The sequence below is a fragment of the Euprymna scolopes genome, chromosome 5 (assembly GCF_053919585.1).
Source record: "Euprymna scolopes isolate OS-2025 chromosome 5, ASM5391958v1, whole genome shotgun sequence".
Taxonomy (NCBI): Eukaryota; Metazoa; Mollusca; class Cephalopoda; order Sepiida; family Sepiolidae; genus Euprymna; species Euprymna scolopes.
In genome coordinates this window covers 80,377,575-80,404,791 of record NC_136486.1, presented here as the reverse complement: position 1 = coordinate 80,404,791, position 27,217 = coordinate 80,377,575, and the positions used below count along the sequence as shown (strand labels likewise).

At 36.1% G+C, this 27,217-nt stretch overlaps 2 protein-coding genes across 2 annotated transcripts in view; one reads left to right on the top strand and one right to left on the bottom strand.

The window, feature by feature from the left end:
* The window catches only part of LOC145276878 (protein canopy homolog 2-like), a 318,296-nt gene that overhangs the window by 21,368 nt on the left and 269,711 nt on the right, over positions 1–27,217 (top strand). The window lies entirely within an intron of this gene.
* LOC145276877 (uncharacterized) overlaps positions 1–27,217 on the bottom strand; it is a 244,398-nt gene that overhangs the window by 88,831 nt on the left and 128,350 nt on the right. The window contains exon 6 of the mRNA XM_080128295.1: positions 18,214–18,398. Within this exon, the coding sequence (XP_079984421.1) occupies positions 18,214–18,398 (185 nt within the window). The remainder of the gene's footprint in view (positions 1–18,213; positions 18,399–27,217) is intronic.

The following is a 27,217-nucleotide window of genomic DNA, read 5'->3' as shown; positions in this document are numbered from 1 at the left end:
ATACAACCCAACCTGGGTCTTAAATCTACCGCTTGAGTACTTCTGTTGTATTAAATGCTAGCTTCTTTTTTTTTTTTTTTTTTTTTTTCTCGTCCATAAATGTTTATCTACCAAGTTGATCTTAAATATTGTATAATCAATCCATTATATTATCATTTTCAGTCCCCCACCCCTAATTTCTGGCTCCCATCTTATCTCGCAATTACTTATAACGTCACCAACTAACTTCGGAAGAACCCCCCCCCATCCGATTTTGTTTTATATCATAAGTTGCTTAAAACGTGATTAGTTAAAGTTCAGAATAAAATCACGCTTTCTCTTAACGGTTAATTTAAAAAAAAAAAAAAAATCTTCTGAACGCTATTAAAAGTTAAATTCTTCACTAGTTTGGAGACGGAATGCGTTGTTGTGATAAGTGATTTTTTTCTCTACTAATTCGCACTTTTTATTTTAAGATTCAAATATTAATAACTACATTTTATTTCAGTATTTAATTTATGTATTTCTGTTGTATTAAATGCTAGCTTCTTTTTTTTTTTTTTTTTTTTTTTTTTTTTCTCGTCCATAAATGTTTATCTACCAAGTTGATCTTAAATATTGTATAATCAATCCATTATATTATCATTTTCAGTCCCCCACCCCTAATTTCTGGCTCCCATCTTATCTCGCAATTACTTATAACGTCACCAACTAACTTCGGAAGAACCCCCCCCCCCCATCCGATTTTGTTTTATATCATAAGTTGCTTAAAACGTGATTAGTTAAAGTTCAGAATAAAATCACGCTTTCTCTTAACGGTTAATTTAAAAAAAAAAAAAAAAATCTTCTGAACGCTATTAAAAGTTAAATTCTTCACTAGTTTGGAGACGGAATGCGTTGTTGTGATAAGTGATTTTTTCTCTACTAATTCGCACTTTTTTATTTTAAGATTCAAATATTAATAACTACATTTTATTTCAGTATTTAATTTATGTATTTCTGTTGTATTAAATGCTAGCTTCTTTTTTTTTTTTTTTTTTTTTTTCTCGTCCATAAATGTTTATCTACCAAGTTGATCTTAAATATTGTATAATCAATCCATTATATTATCATTTTCAGTCCCCCACCCCTAATTTCTGGCTCCCATCTTATCTCGCAATTACTTATAACGTCACCAACTAACTTCGGAAGAACCCCCCCCCATCCGATTTTGTTTTATATCATAAGTTGTTTAAAACGTGATTAGTTAAAGTTCAGAATAAAATCACGCTTTCTCTTAACGGTTAATTTAAAAAAAAAAAAAAAATCTTCTGAACGCTATTAAAAGTTAAATTCTTCACTAGTTTGGAGACGGAATGCGTTGTTGTGATAAGTGATTTTTTCTCTACTAATTCGCACTTTTTTATTTTAAGATTCAAATATTAATAACTACATTTTATTTCAGTATTTAATTTATGTATTTCTGTTGTATTAAATGCTAGCTTCTTTTTTTTTTTTTTTTTTTTTTTTTCTCTCGTCCATAAATGTTTATTTATCTACCGAGTTGATTGCAAAAATAGATTACCTTATTGTACTCATTTTTAGTTCGTGGGAGGGGAATCTATCACCATACTTTCCCTTAAACAGGTCCGTTGGACTTTTATTAAGTACAATACTTAATAGTTATTTTTTATTTTTTATTTATTTATTTTTTTTTTTTTTTAATGGAGAGTAGAAAACGCATTGTGGATGCGTTATCGGCAGCTCCTGTTACTCTCGCTTCTTCTTATTTGTCCCTCAGTCCTCATTTTTTAAATGAGTGATTTTTCTGACAAAGGGAGAAGAAAAAGCTGTTTTCTAGGTTGGCAGTATTTTTGCGCGAACAGTTGGCAGAGTTGGTGGAAATTTTCTGTTTCTATGTCTATCCTTGTAGCCATGTCACTAGTAAGGGTGCTGGAGGTAAACGTTTTGTCTGGGCTGACGTTATCCGCCTGATAGTCAGGGACCCGAACCTTGGATTAACCACTAAGGAGGCTGTCCTATCAGCAGGTGCAAAGTACTGGGGCTGCTGTATTGCCATTTGGTGAATGGAATCTGGACCATGCAGTAGCTTCTGGTGGGGCCTCTCGATGCCATACTAGTGGGTAATTGTTACGGCTTTACCTTATCATGTGGTACAAAAAAAAAAAAATTCTTCGTTTCTTTTTCTCTCTTAGTTTCCCCTCTCTGTCCTGCTCTAAGTAAATCTGTCGACCTAGTCCACAAATTCCAAAATTTCATCATGACAAGTTTCAAGAAAAAATACACGATTAAACCCGGTTCTCCAACTTCCAACGTAGACCCCTACTACCATGTCTCCTTCTCCAACATCAGGGGTCTACGTTCTAACCTTCCAGAGGTTGAAACCCAATTACAGGAGACTAAACCAGACCTTTTATTTTTAAGTGAAACTGGCATTGGACAGGCTATTTCCCTAGATGAGTTTGCAATTACAGGATACTCTAACTTAACTTCTAAATCTGACCCCCAAGATCGCCATGGGCATGGAATATGTGCCTATATTAAAGATAGCTTTCCATGTGGGAGGGACATCTCCAGGGAAGATCCTAACTTACCCTATATGTGCTTCCGGGTTGCTTTAGCTCACACTACTGCATTTATATTTACTCTCTATCGCCCCCACAACAGCGGAGTTACTATCTTTCAAAGCATATCTGAGAAAATTGACCAAGTCCTTTCTACTTATCCTTCAGCTAACATTCACGTATGTGGAGACTTCAATGTTCACAACGTCGAATGGTTGACCCACTCAAACAAGACCGATGATGAGGGGAGGTTCTGTCATGATTTCTCCATTGCCTATGACCTCACTCAGATTGTTCAGGAACCTACCCGTGTGCCCGATAATGACGGCCAGTATGCGAGCCTACTAGACCTTTTTCTCACAACTTGCCCTGAACTATGTTCAGTTTCTGTTCTGTCGCCTCTTGGATCTTCCGACCACTCTGTTGTATCAATTAAGATAAAAATGAAATGTAATAAGTCCCCAGACGTACCACTTCATCGTACAGTATATCGATACACTAAGGCTGACTGGGATAGCTTCCGTACATTTATATCTGATCTACCTCTGCATTCCATGTTTAAAAAGGATGTGTCCTCTATAGTATTAGACCTAACTGAATGGTTAATTGTAGGTATTGACCATTTCATACCCTCTAAAAAGTTTCAGCAAAAACCTAACAGCCAGCCATGGTTCTCTCCAGAATGTGCTGCTGCCATTGCGCACAGAAATCACTTTTTCCACTGCTTCAAACGTAATAGATGTATGGAAACTAAAGCCGTTTTCAGGACTGCCAGCAACCATTGTAAGAAAGTAATAAGGAACGCAAGAGAGTTGTATGCTCAATCTGTTAAGTCCAAAGTAGCTGAGCAGCGGCTTGGTTCCCACCAGTTTTGGCAAATAGCAAACAGAATCCTGAACAGAAGCGTGTGCTCCATCCCAACTATTATCAATGGACCTGAGGTAATCTCGTCAGCATCAGACAAAGCCAAACTCTTTGTCAAGAACTTTGCAGCTAATTCTACCCTTTGCGACCAAGACCGCCAACCCCCAATATTTCCTCCTGTATCAGAAAACACGCTATGTGATATACGTATATCTGTACATGATGTTGCCAAGCTAATCAAAAACCTTGATTCCAGTAAAGCAACTGGCCCTGATGGTATTCCAATTATAGTACTCAAAAAACTTCAACCTGAACTAGCGCCCATACTTACAAAACTGTTTAAACGTTGTCTTAAGGAGAATAGTTTCCCATCTCCCTGGAAAATCTCATCAGTATGCCCTGTATTTAAGAATTCAGGTGATCGCTCATCCCCCTCTCAGTACAGGCCAATAAGTCTCCTGTGCGTCATGAGTAAGTTGCTAGAATCTGTGTTAAATACAGAAGTAATCAAACATCTCAACAAAAATAACCTTCTTAGTGACACTCAATATGGTTTCCGTTCTGCTAGATCTACAGCAGATGTCCTTACAGTTATATCGCATAGGATTAGCAAATCTCTCGACGGTGGCAATCTTTCTAGGGCAATTGCTCTTGACATATCTAAGGCCTTTGATAGGGTATGGCATAAAGGTTTACTTCATAAGATCGCTAGCTATGGTATAGCTGGAAAAGTCTTCTCAATTATTAAATCATTTCTTTCTGATAGGTTCATAAGAGTAGTAGTTGAGGGGCAAAAATCAGAAGCTCTCAGTATTAATGCCGGTGTCCCTCAGGGATCCATCCTGGGCCCAACTCTTTTCCTGATCTACATTAATGATCTTCCAAATTATATCCTTACATCATTTGTAGACATTTATGCTGACGACACTACCATTTATGGTACCACATCTAAGACAGTAAACGAGCAAGTACTCTCCAATTCTCTCTCCTCTGATCTTGAGCATGTAGTACAATGGGGAAAGGAGTGGCTGGTTACTTTTAATGCATCTAAAACCAAGCTTCTCTCTTTACATCATCAACATTTTAATCCACATTTGTCATCAATTGAAATGAATGGCTCTCGTCTTCAGGAGGCCTCAAGTTTTGACAAGCTTCTGGGCTTGACCATTACTCCTGATCTTAAATGGAACACGTATATCAAATCTGTTGCCAAGGCCGCTGGAAAAATGGTGGGATCTTTCTATCGATCCAGTAGATATCTCACTGCTGATGCTATTCTCTATCTATATAAGAGCCAGGTACGTCCAAGGATGGAATACTGTTGCCACATCTGGGCAGGAGCTGCTAGAAAGGACTTGTCCTGCCTTGATAGAGTTCAAAATAGACTTCGTAGCCTCGTAGGAGATGTCCTTTTCTCCTCCTTACAACCTCTATCTCACAGAAGAGATGTTGCGAGTTTGTCTCTGATGTATCGTTATTTTCATGGAAAGTGGTCAACTGAGCTTCAATCTATGGTCCCCCCTCGCCAAACTTTCACAAGAAACACTCGTCTAGCTGTAAACACTATCAATAATTTCCCCCACTCTTTATCTGTGCCTAAACCTAAACATAGATTCCATGAACAAAGCTTCTTTCTTAGAACTGCACGCTTGTGGAATTGTCTTCCGTTTTCCTGCTTTCCGGCTGACTACAATATGGTTGTGTTCAAGTCTAAGGTAAATAAGTTCTTGATGAGCCGTTCCATATAAGTTATTAAATTTACCAAATTTTCATTACTAATGATTACTATATTGACCAACTTCTACTGTACACTCTTTAACCCTTATCCTTGAGTGGCCTCTGGGCCTTGATAATGTGGTGATGCCTTTGTAAAAAAAAAAAAAAAAAAAAAAAAAAAAAAAAAAAAAAAAAAAACTCTCACTTGTCACTGGAAAATACCACTCAGATGCTTAGAACGCACAAACGTGCACAACCCTATGTCTGTGTGGTAAAACTGTTTACTTTGGCTGGCTGTACGTCGCTTAAACCTCACGCTGAGTTCTCTTCTCACAACGGGTTGGTTTCTGTCTTCACAGTCTGGACGTCAGGGTAGACCAGAAATCAACTGCACCTTCAATTCGACAAGCAATCAACAAATAAAGAAAAACCAGTGGTCATTTTTCTTAAAAACTAAAAAAAATAATAATAATTATTTACTGATCGTTCATAAGTCCTAACTCTAAATACAAATGTTCTGGGGACTGGTAGCTTCCATTAGTAAAGTCGGGGCTTGTCTCTTCACAGTGTAGATTCAGGGGCTTAGAATAGGGTGAAACTTAAGTCAGGAGTTTCTTTCTGACTGGTGTGTAAACCCCAGGTGGTTGTCAGTGTACCCTCAAGGCTATTTTTTCCCTTTGATTCTATTGAGAATCAGGTAGGCTTAACAACGTCTTTGATAGCGAGAATTTCATTTCACAATTTTCAGAAAATAAATTTCAGGCAATTTTTTAAATTCTCAAGTTCTAAAAATTTTTTCCTTTTCTCCTTCCTCAAATTTGTATCTGACTGCCACTCTCAACAGGAGGGTCCATTATCTTCACCTTCCATTGAGTTTCTACCTTTCACCATCACTAACGTAAATGGGTCCCTCCTCTTCTTGCTTCATTTGCATAACCAAGGGATTATCCCAAATGCCATTTCGTATAATAAAAAAATAAATAATTTGGTTATCTTTTGGGGGTAATCAAATTCCTGAGCATTAATAGACTCTTGAATTGGCATCCACCATCTTGTTTTTCCTTATCCAAAGAAACTCATATCTGGCCTATATTTTGGGTGTCTAACAAATAACTTGACCACCCAAGAAACAAGGTTAGTTACTTTTCTTAACAAGGGTGGTATTTAGATGGAATTTGTCAAATCACCAAAAGGTGCCATCTCTGACATTTTTTTCAAAATATCTTTATAGTCCAAATGTCAACTTTTCCAGTTGGTGTGTTTTTAATGGCTATTTGTGTCAACTCTAATTATCATGAAAGACAGATTTCCCCTTTATTCCACAAATAAGTATGTGCATGTATTAAATCAATACCATACCAACCTTTCTTAAGAATGCTCTTTCTTTCCATCATCATTATTTTGCTGTTGTCACATACACCCCTATCATTTTTTGTCAATTACACAGTAAATGACACCTATAAAAGTTATCATTTTTTGTCAATTACACAGTAAATGACACCTATAAAAGCCTTGCTGTCCCACACAAAAAACTAGATAAAGTAAATGAGAATCAAAGAATAAATAAAAATAAAAGAAAATATATTTATAAAGTTCTCCAAATAACTGTTTGTTTGGAAGTCCAAAAAGAGTCAGGTTTCTCACATCGTGGATATGCATGTTTGTAGGTGTGCATGCATGTGGATTATAGATCATTTGACAGGAGAAAATGACAAAAATCAAGAAAGTCTTTCAGTTCCCTACCAAAAGAGAGCTCTCAGCACCTTTTACAGTTACCTTGCCATTCTCTTTTGTTTTGTTTGTTATTGCTAAATTTTTCATTTTCATTTTCTTACAATTTTCAGTTTAACAGCAAGTTTCAATGTCCTGGCTGTTATCTTGAATATCCTTTCTGGGGTTTCCATCTGAATCTACCTCCTTTCTGTTGAAGGCTGCAACTCATGCACTACATCTTGGTCCTGGTCAGGTACACTCATTGGTATCTCCTCTTCACTTATGTGCTCAACTGTCCATGTTTTAGGTTGACCTAACCCTAACACCTTATCTATATGAACCGTCCTACCATTAACAATATCATTATAATCAACAGGACCCATCCCACCGGCCAAGCTACTACATTGTCCTGATCCTCACTCCCTCTTAGGTTCTCCCTGTCTACAAAACTTAATCGAGATAATTGCTTTAAGCTGATTTTCTCCACTGGCTTCAACAATTTAAGCATTTTTTGTAAGGTAATATGGGTCCTCATGGCCTTGTCCATTTAATCATATAGGTCCTTTTTCTTTAAATATTTGCATCTGGGAAAATAATTTCCATTAAGCTAGTTCTGTTTGTGGCTAACTTCACCCTAGTAACAGTATTGCAACTGCTCACCAAGACAATGCCAGAATTAACATTCTAATTCGACAGTTTAAATACTCCCAAATTTCTCTCAATTAATTCATTGTGTTATCTATATAATACTAAAAGTCTATGGGTCTTGTATGTTTGCAATCAGATTTCCGGTTTTCAACATCCGGTTGCGCATGCGTAAATAGCAACGTCTTCAATCCGTTATTCCAATTCCGGAATTTTTATATCGCTTTTAATACAAACAATTTCATTTAATTTGATCAAATAGTTTTTTGTTTTTTTTCAACACTCCTACTCCCTCTGTTTTCGTTACGTACGCGAGAAATCTTTAATTCATGTCATTATAAATAAATAATTTTATAAAATCAACCGTAGTTTTTTTTTTTTTTTTTAACGGCTAAAAACATTCAACTTCGTGAAGTCTGTCGCAGTTTCAAAGAAAACACCTCTCACTTTCACTCTCATAGATTTCAACACTCCTACTCCCTCTGTTTTCGTTACGTACGCGAGAAATAGTTACGTGTATGTGTGAGAGAGAGAAAAAGGTAACCGATGTAAAACTGGATAGAGTTATCCCCCTTAACTAATGCAGACCTTTTTACTAGAGGGCGTTATTACAAAAATATTTCTTTTTCTTCTTCCCATGTTTTTTAAAGTCGTCTGCTTACATTTCCAAACGGAAAGCTGAATCGGTAAATGCACACATTTCTATTACATTAAATAGTGTTTTCCTTTACACAATGGGTACTGAATGTTTGCTTAAATTAAATGAAAAAAGTTACATTTTATTTTCATTTTCTATTTAAAAAGCCATTATTAACATGTGGAGAGTGTTTTTTTTATTATTCTGTACTTTCAACTAACAATTTCATTTAAAAGATGATATATCAAAATTTGAATTTAACTATAATAAGGATTATGATACCTGTTCAGTGCATAAGTATGACCAACCACTTATAATTCAGTGACTGTAATTTAAAAAAAAATAACAATTATAATAAACAGAACGACTCATAGAAATCTATCTATATTCTTTTTTCATTTTAATATACTTTCATAGAAATGCTTCTGTTATGTAAAAAAAAACTATTTTCTTTATGCCACAAGTGTCACGCTCATACATGAATTCCATAGCTAATATAACGTACTGACCCAACGGGTTACGGGTGGTCTAGTTTGTTTATAAAACTTTCTTTTATAGATTTTGTCTGTAATGATCTCATAACTGTTTGCCAAAAACAACATTAGAAATGACATACCGATTCGCAGTTTAAATGCTTTAAAGTTCTCTTCAAATAATTTATTGGCTTTTCCTTTATAAACTCCACTCGACAACAGTATTACAGCCATTTGCCAAGACAATGTCAGAATTAAATTTCAATTTGACAGTTTAAATGCTTTAAAATTCCCTTCAAATAATTTTTCTTATCAAATTCCCTTTTATCTTGCAGGATTTAAGGTTCAAATTCTGTGATACACTTTAGTTTCTCTATTTATTCCCATTTGATTTTTATCTCCTAGCAACATCTGAGAGAGCGGCCTATGCCACAGCCCCCAGCACTGTACACACATAGGGGTCCTCTATGCACACAACAGCATCAACAGGTGTAATCCAGCCCACTATCAGAGTGCTACCCAATTAACCACTTCTAATCTACCTAGTTCCTTGCTCTTGGGTTGAGGGGCGACATGCTCCTCCCAACCACAGCCTCGGAGGCAACTCTCTTATCTCCCCGGCTGTTTGTTCACTTTTCCTTATTTGCTGGAGCCAAGAGATAGGTATTGACTTTTCTTTCTCCCATTTGTTCGACTCTACAGCTGACTCTGCAGTCGAGTGCAGTTCAACTTTCTTTTTTGCAGCGTTCCCGCTATTCTTTGTGGCCTTCTATAGCTGGAAGAGCAAAATTTAAGCTCCATGTGTTTCTATTCCGACTTGCTACTTGTTTCCATATTTTCAGTCTTTACAACAGTCATTTTCCTTGCTCTCAAACGTTGCTTGGTCTTGTCCCTATATCTGTCAAGAACTCTATTCTCGCAGCCGATTGCCTCAGGATCTTTTATCCTTTTCACCGTTTCCTTCATTCGGACTTGAGCAACCTGTCTTAACTGTCTGGCATGGGCTATTTTCATCGTCTTATCCCATGTGTTGGCCATTACCATAGGGACTGTCTCTGACTTCCGAACTACTGATTCACTTAGGGTCACTCTCTCCTCATTATCAGTATATTTCTCTACAGGGCCAATCAGACAAATTCTCCCCTTTAGTCCCTCTGCGTTATCTATCTTACCTCTATAGGACATGGCCGTCCTTAGGGAAAGCTTCACATCCCTTTCGATTGTCACGGACAGAGGGTTACACTGTGCCCTTCAGGGGAATTTCTACTCCCCCTACCATCAGCGTAGCTGGGTCAAAACTCAACTCACCCCTCCAATCTGAGCAAATCTTCCCCTAGTATCAACTCATTACACAGCCCTTCGACTACATAAAAGGGGAATTTCCTCTCTACTCCAGCCACTTGTAAGGGCAACCATACCATTCCAGCCATTTGCAGCTTCCTACCATCGGCTTGACTGGCCACCAGATCTGACGAATACAGCCTTTTTTCTCTGAGACACACCTGATATACCCTAGAGTCTATGAAGGAGATCAAAGTTCCAGTGTCAATCAGCACCCTCACTTGTGTAGTCCCTATCAACACCTCACAAGTGAGTTCTCTCACCTCAGTAAGCAGAGAAATCATCTGGACTCTTCTTTTCTTCCATTTTGGAGTTCTCTTATGAGATCTCATCCCTGTGAACATCAAAGCCTATCTCCACTCAGATCTTTCTGTTTTTCCAACCTCTGTTTCTCTACAGGTTTACCTAGGGGGTAAGGTTTGGTTCGGACTCCTTCTCCTCGGAAGATCTCCTGCCATTGAATGGTGTTTCCTCTGGTCAGGAACGTTCCTTTTGATGTGACCAATACAATGCCAGCACTTTCGGAACTGTCAATTGTTGGAAAAATAGCTGCTTTTGCCGTACATTCAACAATCATTTTATCTAACTCTTATCATGCCCACTCTGACTCTCCCCTTCTGTCGAAGTGACTCGTGGGTGTTTCTCTGGTTCTTTCCAGTGGCCCTGAGTGGTGCATCAATGTCTGATGTTCTAATTCTTAACCTCGAATTCCTCGCAATCCTACACCATCAGGTCTCGTGTCCGGACTGTCCACATTTGGTACAGTTGGGTCCAAGTGAGAGAGTAGCAATACCACATTTTTTCTTTAGATCAAATAAACTCAAACCAATCATTATTGAAAAGAGAAATAATATCTTTAGTTTTTTTTTTAAATCGACCCATTAGAACTGGATTTATGACCATTCAAAGTATCAAAAAATGTGTGGTTCACTGGACATTTTGCCTTAAGTCAGTCCTATTCAAATGTATATAAGCTTGTGATTGAAAATGATAGGAAATTTTTACATCTTTAAAAAGCTGTATCTTCAGATCTTTTTAAGACATTATGATGAAATTTTGAACATATCATAATACCATGACGGTTCAGTTAGCGTTATTTATGACCATCTCACTTGGTAATTTATGGACTAATTAGCATATTTCATTTTAACAGATTTAAGTAGAAACATAAAAACAGCAAAACAAAATGGTGAGTAAGGCTTTATCATCATAAGAAGTATTATTCTGATGGACATTATCATTTGCCATTATAACATTATGAAAAATCTAAGATGGCAAACTGAGAAATCCAAAATGACCACCATGACATGATTCAAAAAAATTATTAACAACAATTTGCACGCGCATGATCCCTCTCTGATGCTGCATGTAAGATGATGCTGCAAAAAATAGTGAAGAAATGATGAATGTGAGAAGAGTGAAGGACCAACGTTGCCTTCATATTTTCGCCAAGTTTCAGAAAAATCTAATTGATGGGTCAAAAGTTATGGGGTAAAAAGTGTCATTTTTTACAATTTTGGAGCATTTGTGGCTCCTTTTGAGTTCCTGGAAAACCGAATCCAAGTGAAAATGGACAAACAGTGCAATTTCATGCCTTAAGACATGTATATTTGAATTCAGCACTATGGAAAACTACTATATAGACATACACATCAAGTTTTGGAATAATATGAAAAAAGAGCTTCAAAAAGGCAGGTTTTTTTAGCCCTAAAAGTCCTAGGGGGATGTGAACCAGAATTTTGCCAGGGTCACTCATACTGAATTTATATTAAGAACAATGGCCTTCACATTTTGGCCAAGTTTCAGGAAAATCTAACTATGAAACAAAAAGTATCATTTTTGGCCATTTTGGGGCATTTTTGACCTCTTTTGAGCCCATGGGGATGCCGAATCCCAGTGTAAATAGATAACAGTGCAGTTTCAGGTCTTAACACATGTATATTTGAGTTGATCACCATGAAAAACCACTTTATAGTTAGATATATCAAGTTTTTGTTAAGAAATATGAAAAAAGAGTCACAAAATGATGTGTTTTTAACACTGTAAGTCCCTGGAGACGTGAACCAGAATTTTGCCAGGGTCATGCATACTGGATTTATATTAAGAACAATAGGCTCTACACTTTGGCCAAGTTTCAGAAAAATCTAATGGATGGATCAAAACTTATGGGGCAAAACGTGCCATTTTGGGGCCATTTTGGGCCATTTTTGTCCTTTTTTGAGTCCCTGGGGACGCAACGGGAATTTTCATAAAAAAAAAAAAAAAATTTTTTTACTGTGCATATCTATTTTATGAAATACAAATTGTCGCAAAATGTCAGGAAAAACTAATGGACGTTTATCTGGCAATCGTCCGGACTAACAGATGACGCACGCCACTGAAAACAGGTCCCTCTCCGATAAATCGGCAGATCAAAATATGGCTTGTAGCATATAAGATTAAAAGAAATTTTGTACAGATCAGAATTATGTTTTCAAGTACATTAAACTAATTTGCATACTAATTAGCATAATTAAGTTTCATTTTAATGGCTTTAAGTAGAAGCATCATAAAAAAACAGTTAAGAAAATGGGAGGTAAAGCTTTATCATCATGCCAAATGTTATTCTGATGGATTTTATCATTTGTCATCCTTACACTGTGAAAAATCCAAGATGGCAACCAAGAAATCCAAGATAGCCACCACAATACGATTTAAAGAAATTATTAACAAAATATGACTTCTAGCACATCAAATGAAAGGAAATTTTGTACAGATTACAATTGTTTGGCATCTCGTTTTAGTAATTTACCATTTTACCTTGTGTACAAACATAGCAGTTTTTCAAGTGGCGGTTTGTACAGAAAATATATTTTGTTTAAATTTTGAGATTAGAAAAGAGCTTTCCAGAATATAAAAACAAAGTTCACCTTTATTGTTCCTTAGCCATGTTTTAGCATCGCCTCTCGTCAAAGGCTGTAAATGACAAAGTTCTCTCGGATTCTCTCTCCTCTGATCTCGAGCGCGTGGTTCAGTGGGAGAAGACGTGGCTAGTTACCTTTAATGCATCTAAAACAAAACTCCTATCCTTACATCATCAAAGCTCTGATCCCCATCTGGCATCTATTGGGATGAATGGCTCTAATCTGGGAGAGGCCCCGTGTTTTGACAAGCTTCTGGGTTTGACCGTTACTCCTGATCTGAAATGGAACACGTACATCAAGTCTGTTGCCAAGGTCGCTGGAAAGATGGTGGGATCCTTGTACCGCTCCAGAAGATATCTCACTGCTGATGCAATTCTCTATCTATATAAAAGTCAAGTACGTCCAAGGATGGAATACTGCTGCCATATCTGGGCAGGAGCTGCTAAAAACAGCCTATCCTGCCTTGACAGAGTACAAAATAGACTTCGTGGCTTAGTGGGGGGATGCCCTTTTCTCTTCCCTACAACCTCTCTCCCACAGAAGAGACGTAGCGAGCCTATCTTTGTTCTATCGTTATTTCCATGGCAAGTGCTCGTCTGAGCTCCATTCTCTAGTCCCCCCTCACCAATCTTTTTCAAAAAACACCCGTCTAGCTGAAACCACCATCAATAATTTTCCCCACTCCTTATCTGTGCCTATATCAAAACGTGGATTCCATGAACAAAGCTTCTTTCTTAGAACTGCACGCCTGTGGAACTCTGTTCCGTCTGCCTGCTTCCCACCTGACTACAACCTGGATGTGTTCAAGTCCAACGTTAACAAATTCCTAATGAACCGCCCCCTTAAGTAAACACTTCATCAAATCTCCACACTAACGTACTGTACTTGCAATAACCCTTACCCTGAGTGGCTTCCGGGCCTTGATAAGTGGTGACCACCATGTAAAAAAAAAAAAAAAAACGATATTGTTTACTCGACTGCCATCAGCTAGCTCTACAAAGTAACTGAGGGTTAAATTTGGTATTGAAATTGATAAAATCCGATACATTCATAATCACACATGCCACTGCACCACAATCGACAAGAAAGTTGTTACTGTTTGTTGAAGCATCAAACGTACATGAAAATAAAATGTATGTTCGCTAACGGAGCTCTCCTCATTTTTAATGAGGTCTCCTTTGAAATTTTCGTATCTACATTGGAAACTCTTGTGATTGGGTCACCCACAATTGTAGCAAATAATGTTTGCCCTTTGAAAAATTGTTTTGGAAAAGTTGCGGTTTTTGCTAGAAGCAAAAGTATAATTTCTGTTTTTCAGTGGCCTTTTTATGATATTTGTAAATTCGTTTTTCTGTGATCATTTTCCAGTTTTTTCGTAATTCCTAATGCTACCTTGAATTGACTAAAAGTCATGTTTTTTTTCTTTCTGAGGTATCACATTTGTAAACAACTTAAAGTCACTCAGCAACACTTTAAGGAGCATGGAAATTAACAGACTGTCACTAATAACTTTGTCAGATATCTTTAATGAATTTGCTGTTGTTTCGGCCCTTACAATGTAATCAGTAATTATCTCAGTTTCCGTACGTTTTAGAGATGTCAGTTCAGTATATAAAAAGATAATTTTTGGTTTTCGTTTTGATAAATAATGCTTTCTTAATATGTTCAATACTTTACAGCCATCATGCAGGTAGTTTAAGCATGGCTGAAAACCTTTTTGTAAAAATGCACTGATAACTAAATAACTGCCAAGAATTATATGGGAAGCAACTGAAAAAAAATCTTCTCAAAATTACTGGAATTGTTTTTAAAAAACAAAAAAAAAAAAACCCTGGTTTTTTTTTCGTACTTTTGCATGAAAATATCACCGCAGATGTATTTTGTTAAAAATGTAATATTTTTCGAATTACTGGAATATTTTATTAAACAAAAACATTTCATTGCATTCTACATGTTTTGTTTTAGTGGTTATTAGCAGTATTCCATGTTTGGGAAAATATGAATTGTGTGTTGTGAGTGCTGCCACTAAGTATGCATAAATGAAAAATGTAAACAAAGTGGTCTTGCCAAATTTAACCAAATTTTTGTTGCTGGATGATGCAATGTGCTTGAAAGTGATTTATAAGTGTGCAAAAATCATGTAATCCACTATTCATTAATTTGAAGTAAATGTATGCTAATGCGCAATCAGAACTAACTGGAACTCAGCCAGGGAGAATTCATTATTTTAAGACATTTTGTAAAAAAGACTAATGGGAAACGTATGGTAAGAAAGTAAAGACAGACAGTGTCTTGTTAAAAACTGTTCTCAATGTAGAGGATTTCCCGGTTACATTAAGGAGAGTATGAGAAGAAAACACTTAGTGAGTGATAGTTGCGCTACCACCATTAAATATGTATTAATTTTGAATGTGACACTCACAGGAATTAATATAAAATTGCTTGATAATAGATGAAAATGAATGATAAGTTGTGCAAAATCCACAGAGATCATCTCCCCTGCACACAAACAATGGAAAGCAATAAAAAAAAAAAAAATGCTCACTGGCGACTTTCAGTGGGGGTGCACAGGTCTACCAGTATAAAAATGAAATAAAACAAACGCAGGAAAAACACAGATGCTGACACTTCACATATGTCAGTTGGACTCCAAGTATGTTTCTACATGCTAAGGTTCACATATATGTTCTGTCAAGGCCGTATCAGTCACTTGTCAGTTCATCTCCTCATATCCCTCAGAGAACCTCGAAGTGACCAACTGCTCTCGGCAGTATCCAAAATCCAACTGTCCTCAACTGAATAAGTATCTGACTGCTCCCCTCCCCTTCCACCAGATGTCGTTCCTATTGTTCCCTTGATTCACAGTAACCCTCCCACCAAAACACTTACTGGTCCATTGTACTCTACCTATTGATCACCCGGTCACTCATCACACCCTAATTTAAAGCTTACCCTTATTTCTCTTTGTCTTCATTAACAACAAATTCCTATCCATTGTTTATTGATAAGCTCTTTTATTACTCGCTCAACCTACTTCCTTTTCTTCTGTCATCTACCCCCCCCCCTCCAAGCACTCTACAAAAATAGTGTCAAACAGTTCCATTTGGGTAACCAATTTTGACTTATTGGATTTGATTTTAGAATCAGAAGGCAGAAACGATGTTCACTTTTAATATTCCTTTGCAAGATTTTAGCATCACCTCTCTTTAAAACAATATCATTTACTTGACTGCCATCAGCTAGTTCTACAAAATGATTAAAGTTTAGATCAAAATTGATAAAATCTGATTCCTTCATAATTACATGTGCTGTTGCCCCACAATCGACAAGTTGTTACTGAAGTGTCAAACGTATATGAAAATAATAATGTATTTCACTAATGGAGCTCTCCACATTTTTGATGGAATCTCCTTTAAAAGTTTTGTATCTACACTGGAAACTTTTGTGGTTGAGTTGCTACAATTATAGCAACTAATGTTAGTCATTTTCTTAGGAGAAAAATTATTTTTTGAAAAAAGGTACAATTTAATTTTGGTGATTTTGAAGTTTTCAGGTGGGCATTTTTAAATATCATTATACATGTAAATTTGTATTTCTCTTGGATCATTTTTTTCCGTTTCCTTGTAACTTCTTATTGCTACCCTGAATTGACTAAAAGTCATTGGTTTTTCTTTGAGATATCACATTTGTAAACAACTTAAAGTCACTCGGCAACACTTTAAGGATTATGGAGATCAACAGACAGTTAATTACTTTACCAGACATTTTTAATGAATTTGCCATTGTTTCAGCCCTTATAATCTATAATCATTTCAGCTTCCATACGTTTTAGAGACATCAGTTCTGTATAAGAGATAATTTTTGGTTTTCCTTTCAATAAATAATGCTTCCTTAATATGTTCAATGCTTTGGAGCCATCGTCCAAGGCCTCTCGCATTATTATCATTTTCTATCATCTAGGCACTGTATTAATTCCGCAAAGACAGTTGTGTTCTTTTCAATAAATTCAGAGTTGTTTTGATTTAGGTTATATCTGAATGACTTTATGTAACTTTTGTAATTCGTAAATAACCCAAAAATTTCCCTGGTCACACTTCAAATTTCGATTCTGATCTATCGAAGTAAAGTCTTAGCTGGGTCCTTTTGAACTGAAAGCCATGTTGAATTTCAGAAGAGTTTCAATGGGTAACTAATCTATATAATTCCTGGAGACTAAAGAGTTTTCGGTGGCTAGCTGATCTGCATAAGTCCTGGACTTTAAAATTTTGCAGACAAAAAGCAAAGATCTTTCTTGTGTAGACACAAAAATTATGTGTAAGAATTCTAAAAGATCTAATATTTTTATGGAACAATTCCGGTTTCTGATTGGTTGCTAACAGAACGTGGCTCTATTTGATTGGTCAGTTCCTATTGCCAGTGTCTATAAGTAGAACCTTCCAATTTTCTTTAATCATACCAATCATTCATATCAAAAATATTGCAACAGATTAAGCTCATGAAACTTCTGTCAATCAACATAGTATTACCACTGTTGACAAAGGGAAGAATCTATCAGGAATGTATAAACTGTGTAATGTGTGAAAGTGAAATCTGGCTAGTGAGTGTTGAGGATATGTGTTGCATGAAATAGTATGAGAATAACAACTGCTGATCAAGCAATTCAAGTTATATGTTCATGTTACTGTATTCCCATGTTTCAGTTAAATAAAAGATTGATTCATATTATTGTAGAGAAAACATTAGTGTTTTCCTTTGAACTCTTGTGATGTTTTTTTTTATTATTTAAGTCAGATATATACAGACACAACCGACTCAGCAAAATGGCTATCTCTTGTCTTGATATCTTCAACCCATCAACACATCTCAATATGATGGATGTATTATGTGAGTTTTAAATACAGGCTTAGTTTTAATGACCTTGGAGAATTATCAAATTTGGACAGTATATGAAGAGAAGTGCAAAACAGAAAACTTCATTGGTTTGGTCACATTAAAAGAATGGATAAGACTGCTTGGATTAGAAAAGTTAAGGTTGCAGGGGAAGAAATTATGGGAGGAAGTGATAAGGATAGATTTGAAGGAAAGAGGGGCATATAAAGACCTGGCCAGAGATAGGTTAGTTTGGAAGTCAATTTCTGAAAGCCATCCAACAGATAAAAACAGATATTTAAATCAACTATAATAATGTCAAGTAAAGGCAAGCTTAGTAATTTTAAATTTTCAAACTTATTGTAAACATTTAACAACAGGTTATTAATTTTTGCATCATGAAGAGTCTGTTTTTATTCTCCAAACAAACACTTATATTGTCATCTTTATCGCATAAAAAGAAAGTTTTCAGAGTAAAAAGTTTGCATACATGTTAAACAAATTCTTACCTGGACAAGACATCTTTTTCACCTAAAGCTTTGAACAATTTTAGAGTTGTTTCTACACCAATGTGAGGAACACCCTTGGGTAAATAATCACAGCCAACAAGCAAAGCAAATGCAATAAGGTGATTTCGATTAATGTTCAACTGGTTTTCAATATGTTTTATGTTATAAGTTTCCACATGAGGATCCTAAAACAAAAATAAGGATAATTGAAAGAAAACATTCTTTGGAAACTTTTAAACTAATGAAAAATTAAATTATAGAAAATATTTTACTAATCAAGATGTTGTTTTTAATAGATAAACATGATTTAAGCAATAAACATTGAAAAACTGAGTCATTATAAGAAAAACATGTCTACTTGAGCATAACATTCTGTTACATTCACACAAATTATTTGAAGGCATGTTTTTGAAAATAAAAAAGGTTATATATCCCACCCCGCCAAAAAATCATTTTTCTTGATATATATATAAAGAAAAGGAAATAAAATTGTACAAAAAATATAAATAATACACCTGTTTTCTACAAATTATTCATCTGCAAAGAATGCTAACAAAGTCAGAGTTTTCTACTTAACAAAAATCAAAACAGAATGATTACAAAGAACAATAGCTCTATTAAACTGGTAACCTATACTATAATAAAAAAAACACTTTAAAAAATCAAACTTAGTCAGAACCAAATTTTAACAGAATTATCACATTTTTTTTAATTTGACAGAATGTTAAAACCAATTACTGTAAAACAAAAAACGGTTCTCATCTACTATATAATAAAATGATTGCAGAAATTTCCCTCTGGACCAAAGTACCATAGGTTTGCAACAACTGATGCCACATATAAATTTATTATATCTAGACTATTAGTTACTATCCTATGTAACTTTAAAACGACATTATAGATATATTTATTCGTTATAATAAAATCCTACATTCCATCCTAAGAGCAACATCTTCACATTCACATCATCTTTAGAAAAAGTAGTTTCTTATCCTATATCTAAAGTCATACCACACCCAGTCATCACCAGGAAGATATATACACATTATAACTATATTTTTCAGTCACCCTTCATAACTGAATCATAAACTCTTAGAGATAACATTATCATTATATTTCCCGCTCTAAAAAATAAGAATTTCTCCCTTATAAATATCTGGCAACTCTCATTGGCTGAACTATGAGTATTCTCATATTACGGAATTCTATTCTTCTATATATAAACGAACAGTTATTAAAATGAGGGGGAAAAAATGGTGTCGCTAAGAAACATTCTTGGGCCCGGTGAAGTGCCTGACACAAAAAACAAGCCATCTGTTTTTATAACTATTATAACAAAGACAAAAAATATTTAATGTCTACATAGAAATATTCAGTAACCTTACAATAAATTTACATTTTTTATTTTTATTTATTTTTTTGTCACGTTACTTTGCTTATTGTGTGTGCGTTTCCGTCATCATGCATTAACAAAGAAAAACACAACTTTTGCTTTTAAATACTTTGCAAAAACATTTATTAGATGTTAATAAGCATTAAAAATTGCAAGTTCTTTTTAGATAATTAAATATCTATCAAAGTAGTCATTTACAAGTGAATAAACATGCCACTCGCTATCCATATCTCTCTCTCTCTCTCGCGTGTGCGCGTGCTATTTATTATGATCATTGTCGATTTACAAATAAATGTTATGGCTACTAGATTTTCTTGCTGTAGATATTATTCCCCTCTCTTTCTCACTTTTTCTGTCCCTCATCTCTCTCTCTCATATGTAAAATATCCACAACTGTTAAAATATTTTTATAGTTAACTATATTTTAGGTTTACTTTTGTTTACAATAAAAATATATAAACATACGTTAACTTTTTTCATCCATTTACTTTTTTAGCACATATTTTTGCAAATAATGTTTTTTACATTAATATCTGATGTATTTTGTCAAACTATTTAGAGATTTTCCAATTTATGCTTACATACCTCAATTAATAGACCTACCAGTGTGTTTGAAAGTTATGGTTTTACTGATTTTTTTACACCGATTACCTACCCTACATATATTCGTAGAGTGAACTTTAATATATGCGAGTGGTTTACAATATAAGGTTACAAACTAGTAAGCAGGCAACTCACTTTTTTAAAGTGCCTGCTACACGTGAATGAAGATCCGACCTTTATCTAACTATATCCTCGTGGGAAGGCAAGTAAATAAGAACATGTCAATTTGAATTTGTATTTATTCCGATTCATGTTACCTGTGAATGTTAGGCTGAGGAGTTGAAATAAACTCTCAGCTAGCATTCACAGGCAGTCATGGAGATTTCATCAGTGATAAGAACTTTCAAATTTCTGTACTTTGTATGTAGATCATTTTAACAGTTTTAATGTAAATTTCAATAATTAGGGAACTGATCATGGGGAATATTTTGCTTTAATTTCTTTCTGGACTGATTCTAGAAATTGCACATACATTTACTTTTTTTTGAGGTGGGCAGGATAAATTTGTATATTAGGTCAACCTCCACATTTTTCTTTAGGATGCTGACTTTTAAAGGTGTTTCACTATGCTCCTTAATACAATCTCATTCAAATCTTGCAGAAACAATTACTCATAAATTACTTCAAACAATGTATATCCATTTTGCAGGACATTAATGGCTACGTAGGATTCAAACAAATTTAGAAAAAAAATGTCTAATGACAAGTGATTCAAAACAACCTTATAATAAAAAAAAAAACACCAATAAACGTTAGAACTCACAGAAAGTGAGCATTTTTTCTATCCATTTTTTAAAAACTTAACAAGGAACATATTTCATTAAATTCTTACAGAATGTAAGAACATTCTTCTTCCTCTTGTTTAAACTTAGCAAAGTTATTGTCTACACAAATTAGAGTAATTTTTTTCTCCCTGGGAATATGTTAATCAAATGGAACAGATTTCGGAAACTAAAGACCTATAAGCCAACACCAACAGTAATTCCAACAGTAACACTATAACAATTGGAGCAGCAAAACTCAAACAACAAAAACAATTCCAACAATAAAAATTAGAACAACAAAAACAATTTCAACAATAAAAACTCAAACAACAAAAACAATTCCAACAATAAAAATTAGAACAACAAAAACTAGAACAACAAAAACAATTCCACCAATAAAAATTAGAACAACAAAAACAATTCCACCAATAAAAATTACAACAACAAAAACAATTTCAACAGCAACAATTGGAGCAACAAAAACAAATCCAACAACAACTATTGAAACAACAAAAACAATTCTAACAACAATCAGAACAACAAAAACAATTTCGACAACAGCAATTTCAACATCAACAAGTGAGGCTTGAAAAGTTATTCAAACAACGAGTAAAAGGTAATAAATCACTTTTGGAAGACATATTATCTAAAATCAGAAAATCACCAGGTTCAAGGATTTTTTCAGCTGAAGAATTTGAAATTCACTCTCGAAATTTAAATACAACTTGGATATTGGTTCAACGTTTCCAGCTTATTTTTATATGTTTGAAATATTTACAAAAAGATGTAAACAATGGTTTGACAATTAAATATTGTGATGTCATATATGCAGGTATGGTTAATGCACAATATGAGGCATTGAAATTAACGGAATTATCAAGCGACATGTGCAAAGTCTAATGACATCAAAGGACAAAGAAATTAGATCAAGAATTCTTAGTACTATGAAACATGACCCAAACATTACATTGCAAAGAGTCGCAGAGGAATGGCAGCATCTAATAAATATTAAAAATGATAATAATCGGATTGGAGATAACAGCATATCACGAATACAGACTGGAAGACAAAAGTCGAATCAAAAAAAAGAAAACAAGTCATATGTAGTACGTGTGGTGGAAAGCATATAAAAAAAGACTGTTTCTTTAAGGATAAAATATGGTTTAATTGTGTGCATGTAGGCCATAAGAGTCTGACAAAAGAGACAAGTAAAAAAAAGTTGCAATCAAAGGTAAACATAATAATGTCTAGAAACGACATGCGGTGAAAATGAAATGACTTTAATATAAAACTAAGTGGGCAGATTATAAAATTATTAGAGTCAGGAAGTAATATCCCTGTAATAAACTGATTTGGAAAGACAAAATTGCAAGAGGGTTATCAGGTAAAAAAATTCAAGTTCAAAGGCGAATTAAAATGTAACATTTTGTTCATGGGAAAAACTCACAAATTATAAGTGTATGTACTCCTTAGTTCAGAAAATCATTTTTATCTAAATTGAATTGTATTGTTTATCTTATAGGAATTACCAATTAATTTTGTAACAATGTTAACATCATAGAGAAAAGCAAGATAAAGCAAATGGAAAGATTTATTACAGATTTAAAAAGTAAATTCCCTTGCGTTTTTCAGGATTTGTTTTGTGCACAAAAACAGAAGTTAACTTTGAGTTAAAAGAAAATGTTAAACCAATTCTTAAACCTAAAAGTGTCATTTTCAACATTATATGCAATAAATAAGGACTTAGAAAGCTTGGAAAAATTGTCATAATTTCAAGTTAATTACTCTGAGTGAGTGTATATATATAAAAAAAAAAAAAAGAAAAAAAAAAAAAAACGACTTTTCAAAACTGGGTAGAATGACTGTTTGAAAAACCATGCATAATCTCTACCATCTCGAGAAGATATATTCAATAAATTAAATATTGGTAGAGTGTTTTCAAAATTGGATTTGTCTGAAGCTTACCTTCAGGTGAAAGTCAGTCAAGAATGTTCAAAATACCTGACAATAAACACACAAATTAATTTTTTTTAAACTGAATTGTCTTCCTTTTGGATTGAATGTAGCTCCAAACCTATTCCAGCAAATATTGGAAACAATGTTGGCTAGTATGGAATATGCAATTGCATATTTAAATGATATTTTGATTAAAAGCGAAAATGAGCCACAATACAAAGCCCATATTAGAGCAGTATTTTAGAGAATTGAGGAATATGAATTCAAGCTGAATGCTGAAAAATGCAAGATCTTAAAGAAGCCAAAATATTTAGGGTAGATCATTGAAGAAAGGAAAAAAAAATGAACCCAGAAAATGTTGAAGCTATAAAAAACATGCCCACACCAGATAACATTGCTAAACTCCAGGTTTTCGTGGGATTAGAAAGTTATTACATATATCCCAAAAGTATATGAGATGAGCGTTCTGTTAAATAATTTAGTAAAACAGAGCACAAAGTGGATATGGTCAGAAGAATGCGAACAGGCTTTTAGAAAAATAAAAATCTGTTTGTTAGCAGACCTATCGTTAGCATATTTCAACATGAAGATGAAAATCATTGTAGCAGCAGATGCTAGTAATGCGGGGCTTCACAAATTTGAGGATGGATCTACAAAACCAATAGTACATGCCACGATAATGTTACTGTCTGCAAAACAAAATTAGTCAAATCGAAAAAGAAAATTTAGCAATAATTTATGCTTTTAAAAAAAAATTTCACAGGTTTTAATATGGAAGAGAATTTATTCTGCAAAGAGACAACAAACCACTGATAATAATATTTTGTTCAAAAATAGGTATACCAACCCACATGGCAAGTCGACTACAATCTTGGGGTGTAATTCTATTCAATTATGAATTATGTATGCATGTGTGTTCGCTTTTTCTGTATGTCTACAAAAGGCTTCTTTCAAAGAAGTTGCTCGTGTCATAACTTTTTAAAACTTTTTATATCACATATAAACCGTAATATCTCACAGTTAACAATGAAGCTCGCCTGTCTATTTAATTTGCTCGATTTCGGGAAGATAAATATTCAAGATTTGTCGCTCGCCGCATGTGGGTTAGTCTTTTTCCTATAACATCTTGTGGGAGGGGGGGGGGACGCGTTCAGCAGTAAATACTATCCCACAGTCAAACTTGACCTCATTAACTCATTAAAACGGGCACCTGCTAAATCCAAGTAATCAAATAAATTCCAACGTGTTTCCGTTAGCATGTCGCGGTGGAGCAATGGTTAACGTCGCACGTTTTTTCTTTCACACTTTAATTTACAACTTTGCCTCAACGGTTCAGGTTTGATCCTCATACTTACTTTTTTTTTTAAACCCCCCATGGTCCTGGATATGACCTTAAACTATATTCGATGGTGAGGGCCCCAGCTTGCAGGCCTTAGGGAGTGTGGAGCCACCCTTTAATTGCCATTGCTCCCAGGTCCACTCTGACCCGGAGTGGTAGCACCTGTTAGGGTCCCAACTATGGGTTAAATAGAATACGACTTAAAAAACAAATATACTATATTAAAAAATCGTTCTTCAAAATCACCAGATTCGGCATTAAATAACCTGAAAAGGGTTGATATGCCGTAAAACAAAACAACAAACCAAATTAACCCCCCCTCACACACCTCCAAACACCCGGGCAACGCCGGGTACCCCTCGCCGCTAGTCTTCTAAATATATATAAAAGTGAAAATGTATGTATGTATGTATGTATGTACGCTTTTCCTCGATGCCCACAAAAGGCTTCTTTCAGAGAAGCGCTTGCTCGGTTCATAACTTCTTAAAAACTTTTTATATCATCTATAAATTGTAATATCTCACAGTTAACCACGGAGCTCGCCTGTCTATTTAATTCTATTGACTTTCAAACGTTAATTATTCAACATTTCCCGCATCGGCACGCGTTACATTCAGTTTTCGGTATAAAAAAAAGCGAAACTCTACTCTAATCACAGCCCCCCCCCCCCGCTTCGGCGGCACGGGGGCAAGATCAAAGTGCCCGTTGTGGGACAACGGCCGTGGAAACTACGGATCACGCTTTCTTCGATTGCCGCGAACTCCGCCAGTACTGGTCGTATGTCAGTGGGGTGACGGCTCGCATCGATCCTGAGCATCCTCGCCCAATTACTGTATCCAATGTTGTGGACAACGTGAGTCCGCCGTGGGACCGGGAAAGACAAATGGTCTACGTTACGATCCTGGCCGTGGCGAGAATGGTGATTTGGACGTCGCGTCTGCAAGGTTGCCGGGGGGTGTTGTCTTTTTCTGATCAAGATCTGATCGCGTTCTTTAAACACCAACTACGGGTGAAGATCAGATGTGATAGAAGAAGGCTGCATCGCGCGGCATTTGACAGAAGATGGATACATGTGGCAAGTCTGTGTGTACGAAGAGGAGTCAAATTTGAATACGTGTTCCCCGCCTAGGTGTGGAACGCGCAGTTCTGTAAAGTTAAATTAAACAAGTAGTCTCTCAGCTAGCTGAGTGTGTGTTCCATCCCTCCCCGATTAGGAAGCCTCCAAGATCCCCATCCCCTCTTACCTGCAATTTTTGTTTTCACCCCTTCCTCTAAATTTTACCCATCTTGGAGAAAAAGAAATACAAACTAACCTCCATCCCTTACCCACAAAAATTTTCTTTTCTCCATTTACTCCCATCTAGAGGGCATCCCCACCTAGAGACTGACCCGCAGAAGCGAGGTTCCTTTTACAAACCTAGTGGAACGGGCAGTCTATCAACTAGACGGGGTTGGGAGGGTCCTACTAATCACCTTTTTATTTTTTCTTCCCCCGCCCTCGACACAAATGAATTATTGTACCATTTTATTGTTATCTTTTTTGTTTTTACTCGTCAATAAAAAATGTTTTAAAAATTGGGAGTTACTAGGACGTCCCCCTATATGAAAGGGTGAATGCGGTATTATGGTGAAAGAAGATACTAGCTGGGAGAAACTTTTGACTTTGTTTAGTTCTGGAGTGACAAGGATGACCAACGACCCCCAAAATCCCCCCTTTTGAGTTGGCCATGTGCCTAAGTTTTTTGTTCACCGTTAATTTTACTGTATTTTTTAACATGAATAAAAGATTTAATATCTCAAAGTGTAGTATCTGTTCCGACAGATGCTGCAAGCAAAGACCAGCTATGAATAGCAAAGACCATATGTGGGGGTAACCCCACATATCTGAACTTGGTCAAGGTAGGGATCACCCTACGACCACAGTTACTATCCAGCTCCCATTTCCCACCTCTCGGGAGCAGGATCCCCTTTCCCTCCCCCCTCCCTCGCTCTCCACATTAAAAAAACGGCCTTGTGCCTAATTTGCTCAGTGGGGAAGCAAATAAATACAACAGCCCCCCCCCCCCCGCTTCGGCGGCACGGGGGGACAAGATCAAAGTGTAGTATCTGTTCCGGCAGATACTGCAAGCTATGACTAGCAAAGACCAGATGTGGGGGCAACCCCACATGCCTGACCTTTAACCAGCTCCCATTTCCCACCTCTCGGGAGCTGGTCCCCTTTTTCCCTTTCCCCTCCCTTCACTCCTCACATTAAAAATCTAATTTGCTCAGTGGGGAAGCAAATAAATACAACAGCCCCCCCCCCCCCCGCTTCGGCGGCCCGGGGGGACAAGATCAAAGTGTAGTATCTGTTCCGGCAGATGCTGCAAAGCTAAGACTAGCAAAGACCAGCTATGACTAGCAAAGACCATATGTGGGGGTAACCCCACATATCTGAACTTGGTCAAGGTAGGGATCACCCTACGACCACAGTTACTATCCAGCTCCCATTTCCCACCTCTCGGGAGCAGGATCCCCCTTTCCCTCCCCCTTCCCTCTCTCTCCACATTAAAAAACGGCCTTGTGCCTAATTTGCTTAGTGGGGAAGCAAATAAATAAACAGCCCCTGCACCCCCTCGGGGGTCCGGGCGACAAGATCAAAGTGTAGTATCTGTTCCGGCAGATGCTGCAAGCAAAGACTAGCTATGACTAGCAAAGACCATATGTGGGGGTAACCCCACATATCTGAACTTGGTCAAGGTAGGGATCACCCTACGAACACAGTTACTATCCAGCTCCCTTTTCCCACCTCTCGGGAGCAGGATCCCCCTTTCCCTCCCCCTTCCCTCTCTCTCCACATTAAAAAACGGCCTTGTGCCTAATTTGCTCAGTGGGGAAGCAAATAAATACCACAGGCCCAAAACCCCCTCGGGGGTCCGGGCGACAAGATCAAAGTGTAGTATCTGTTCC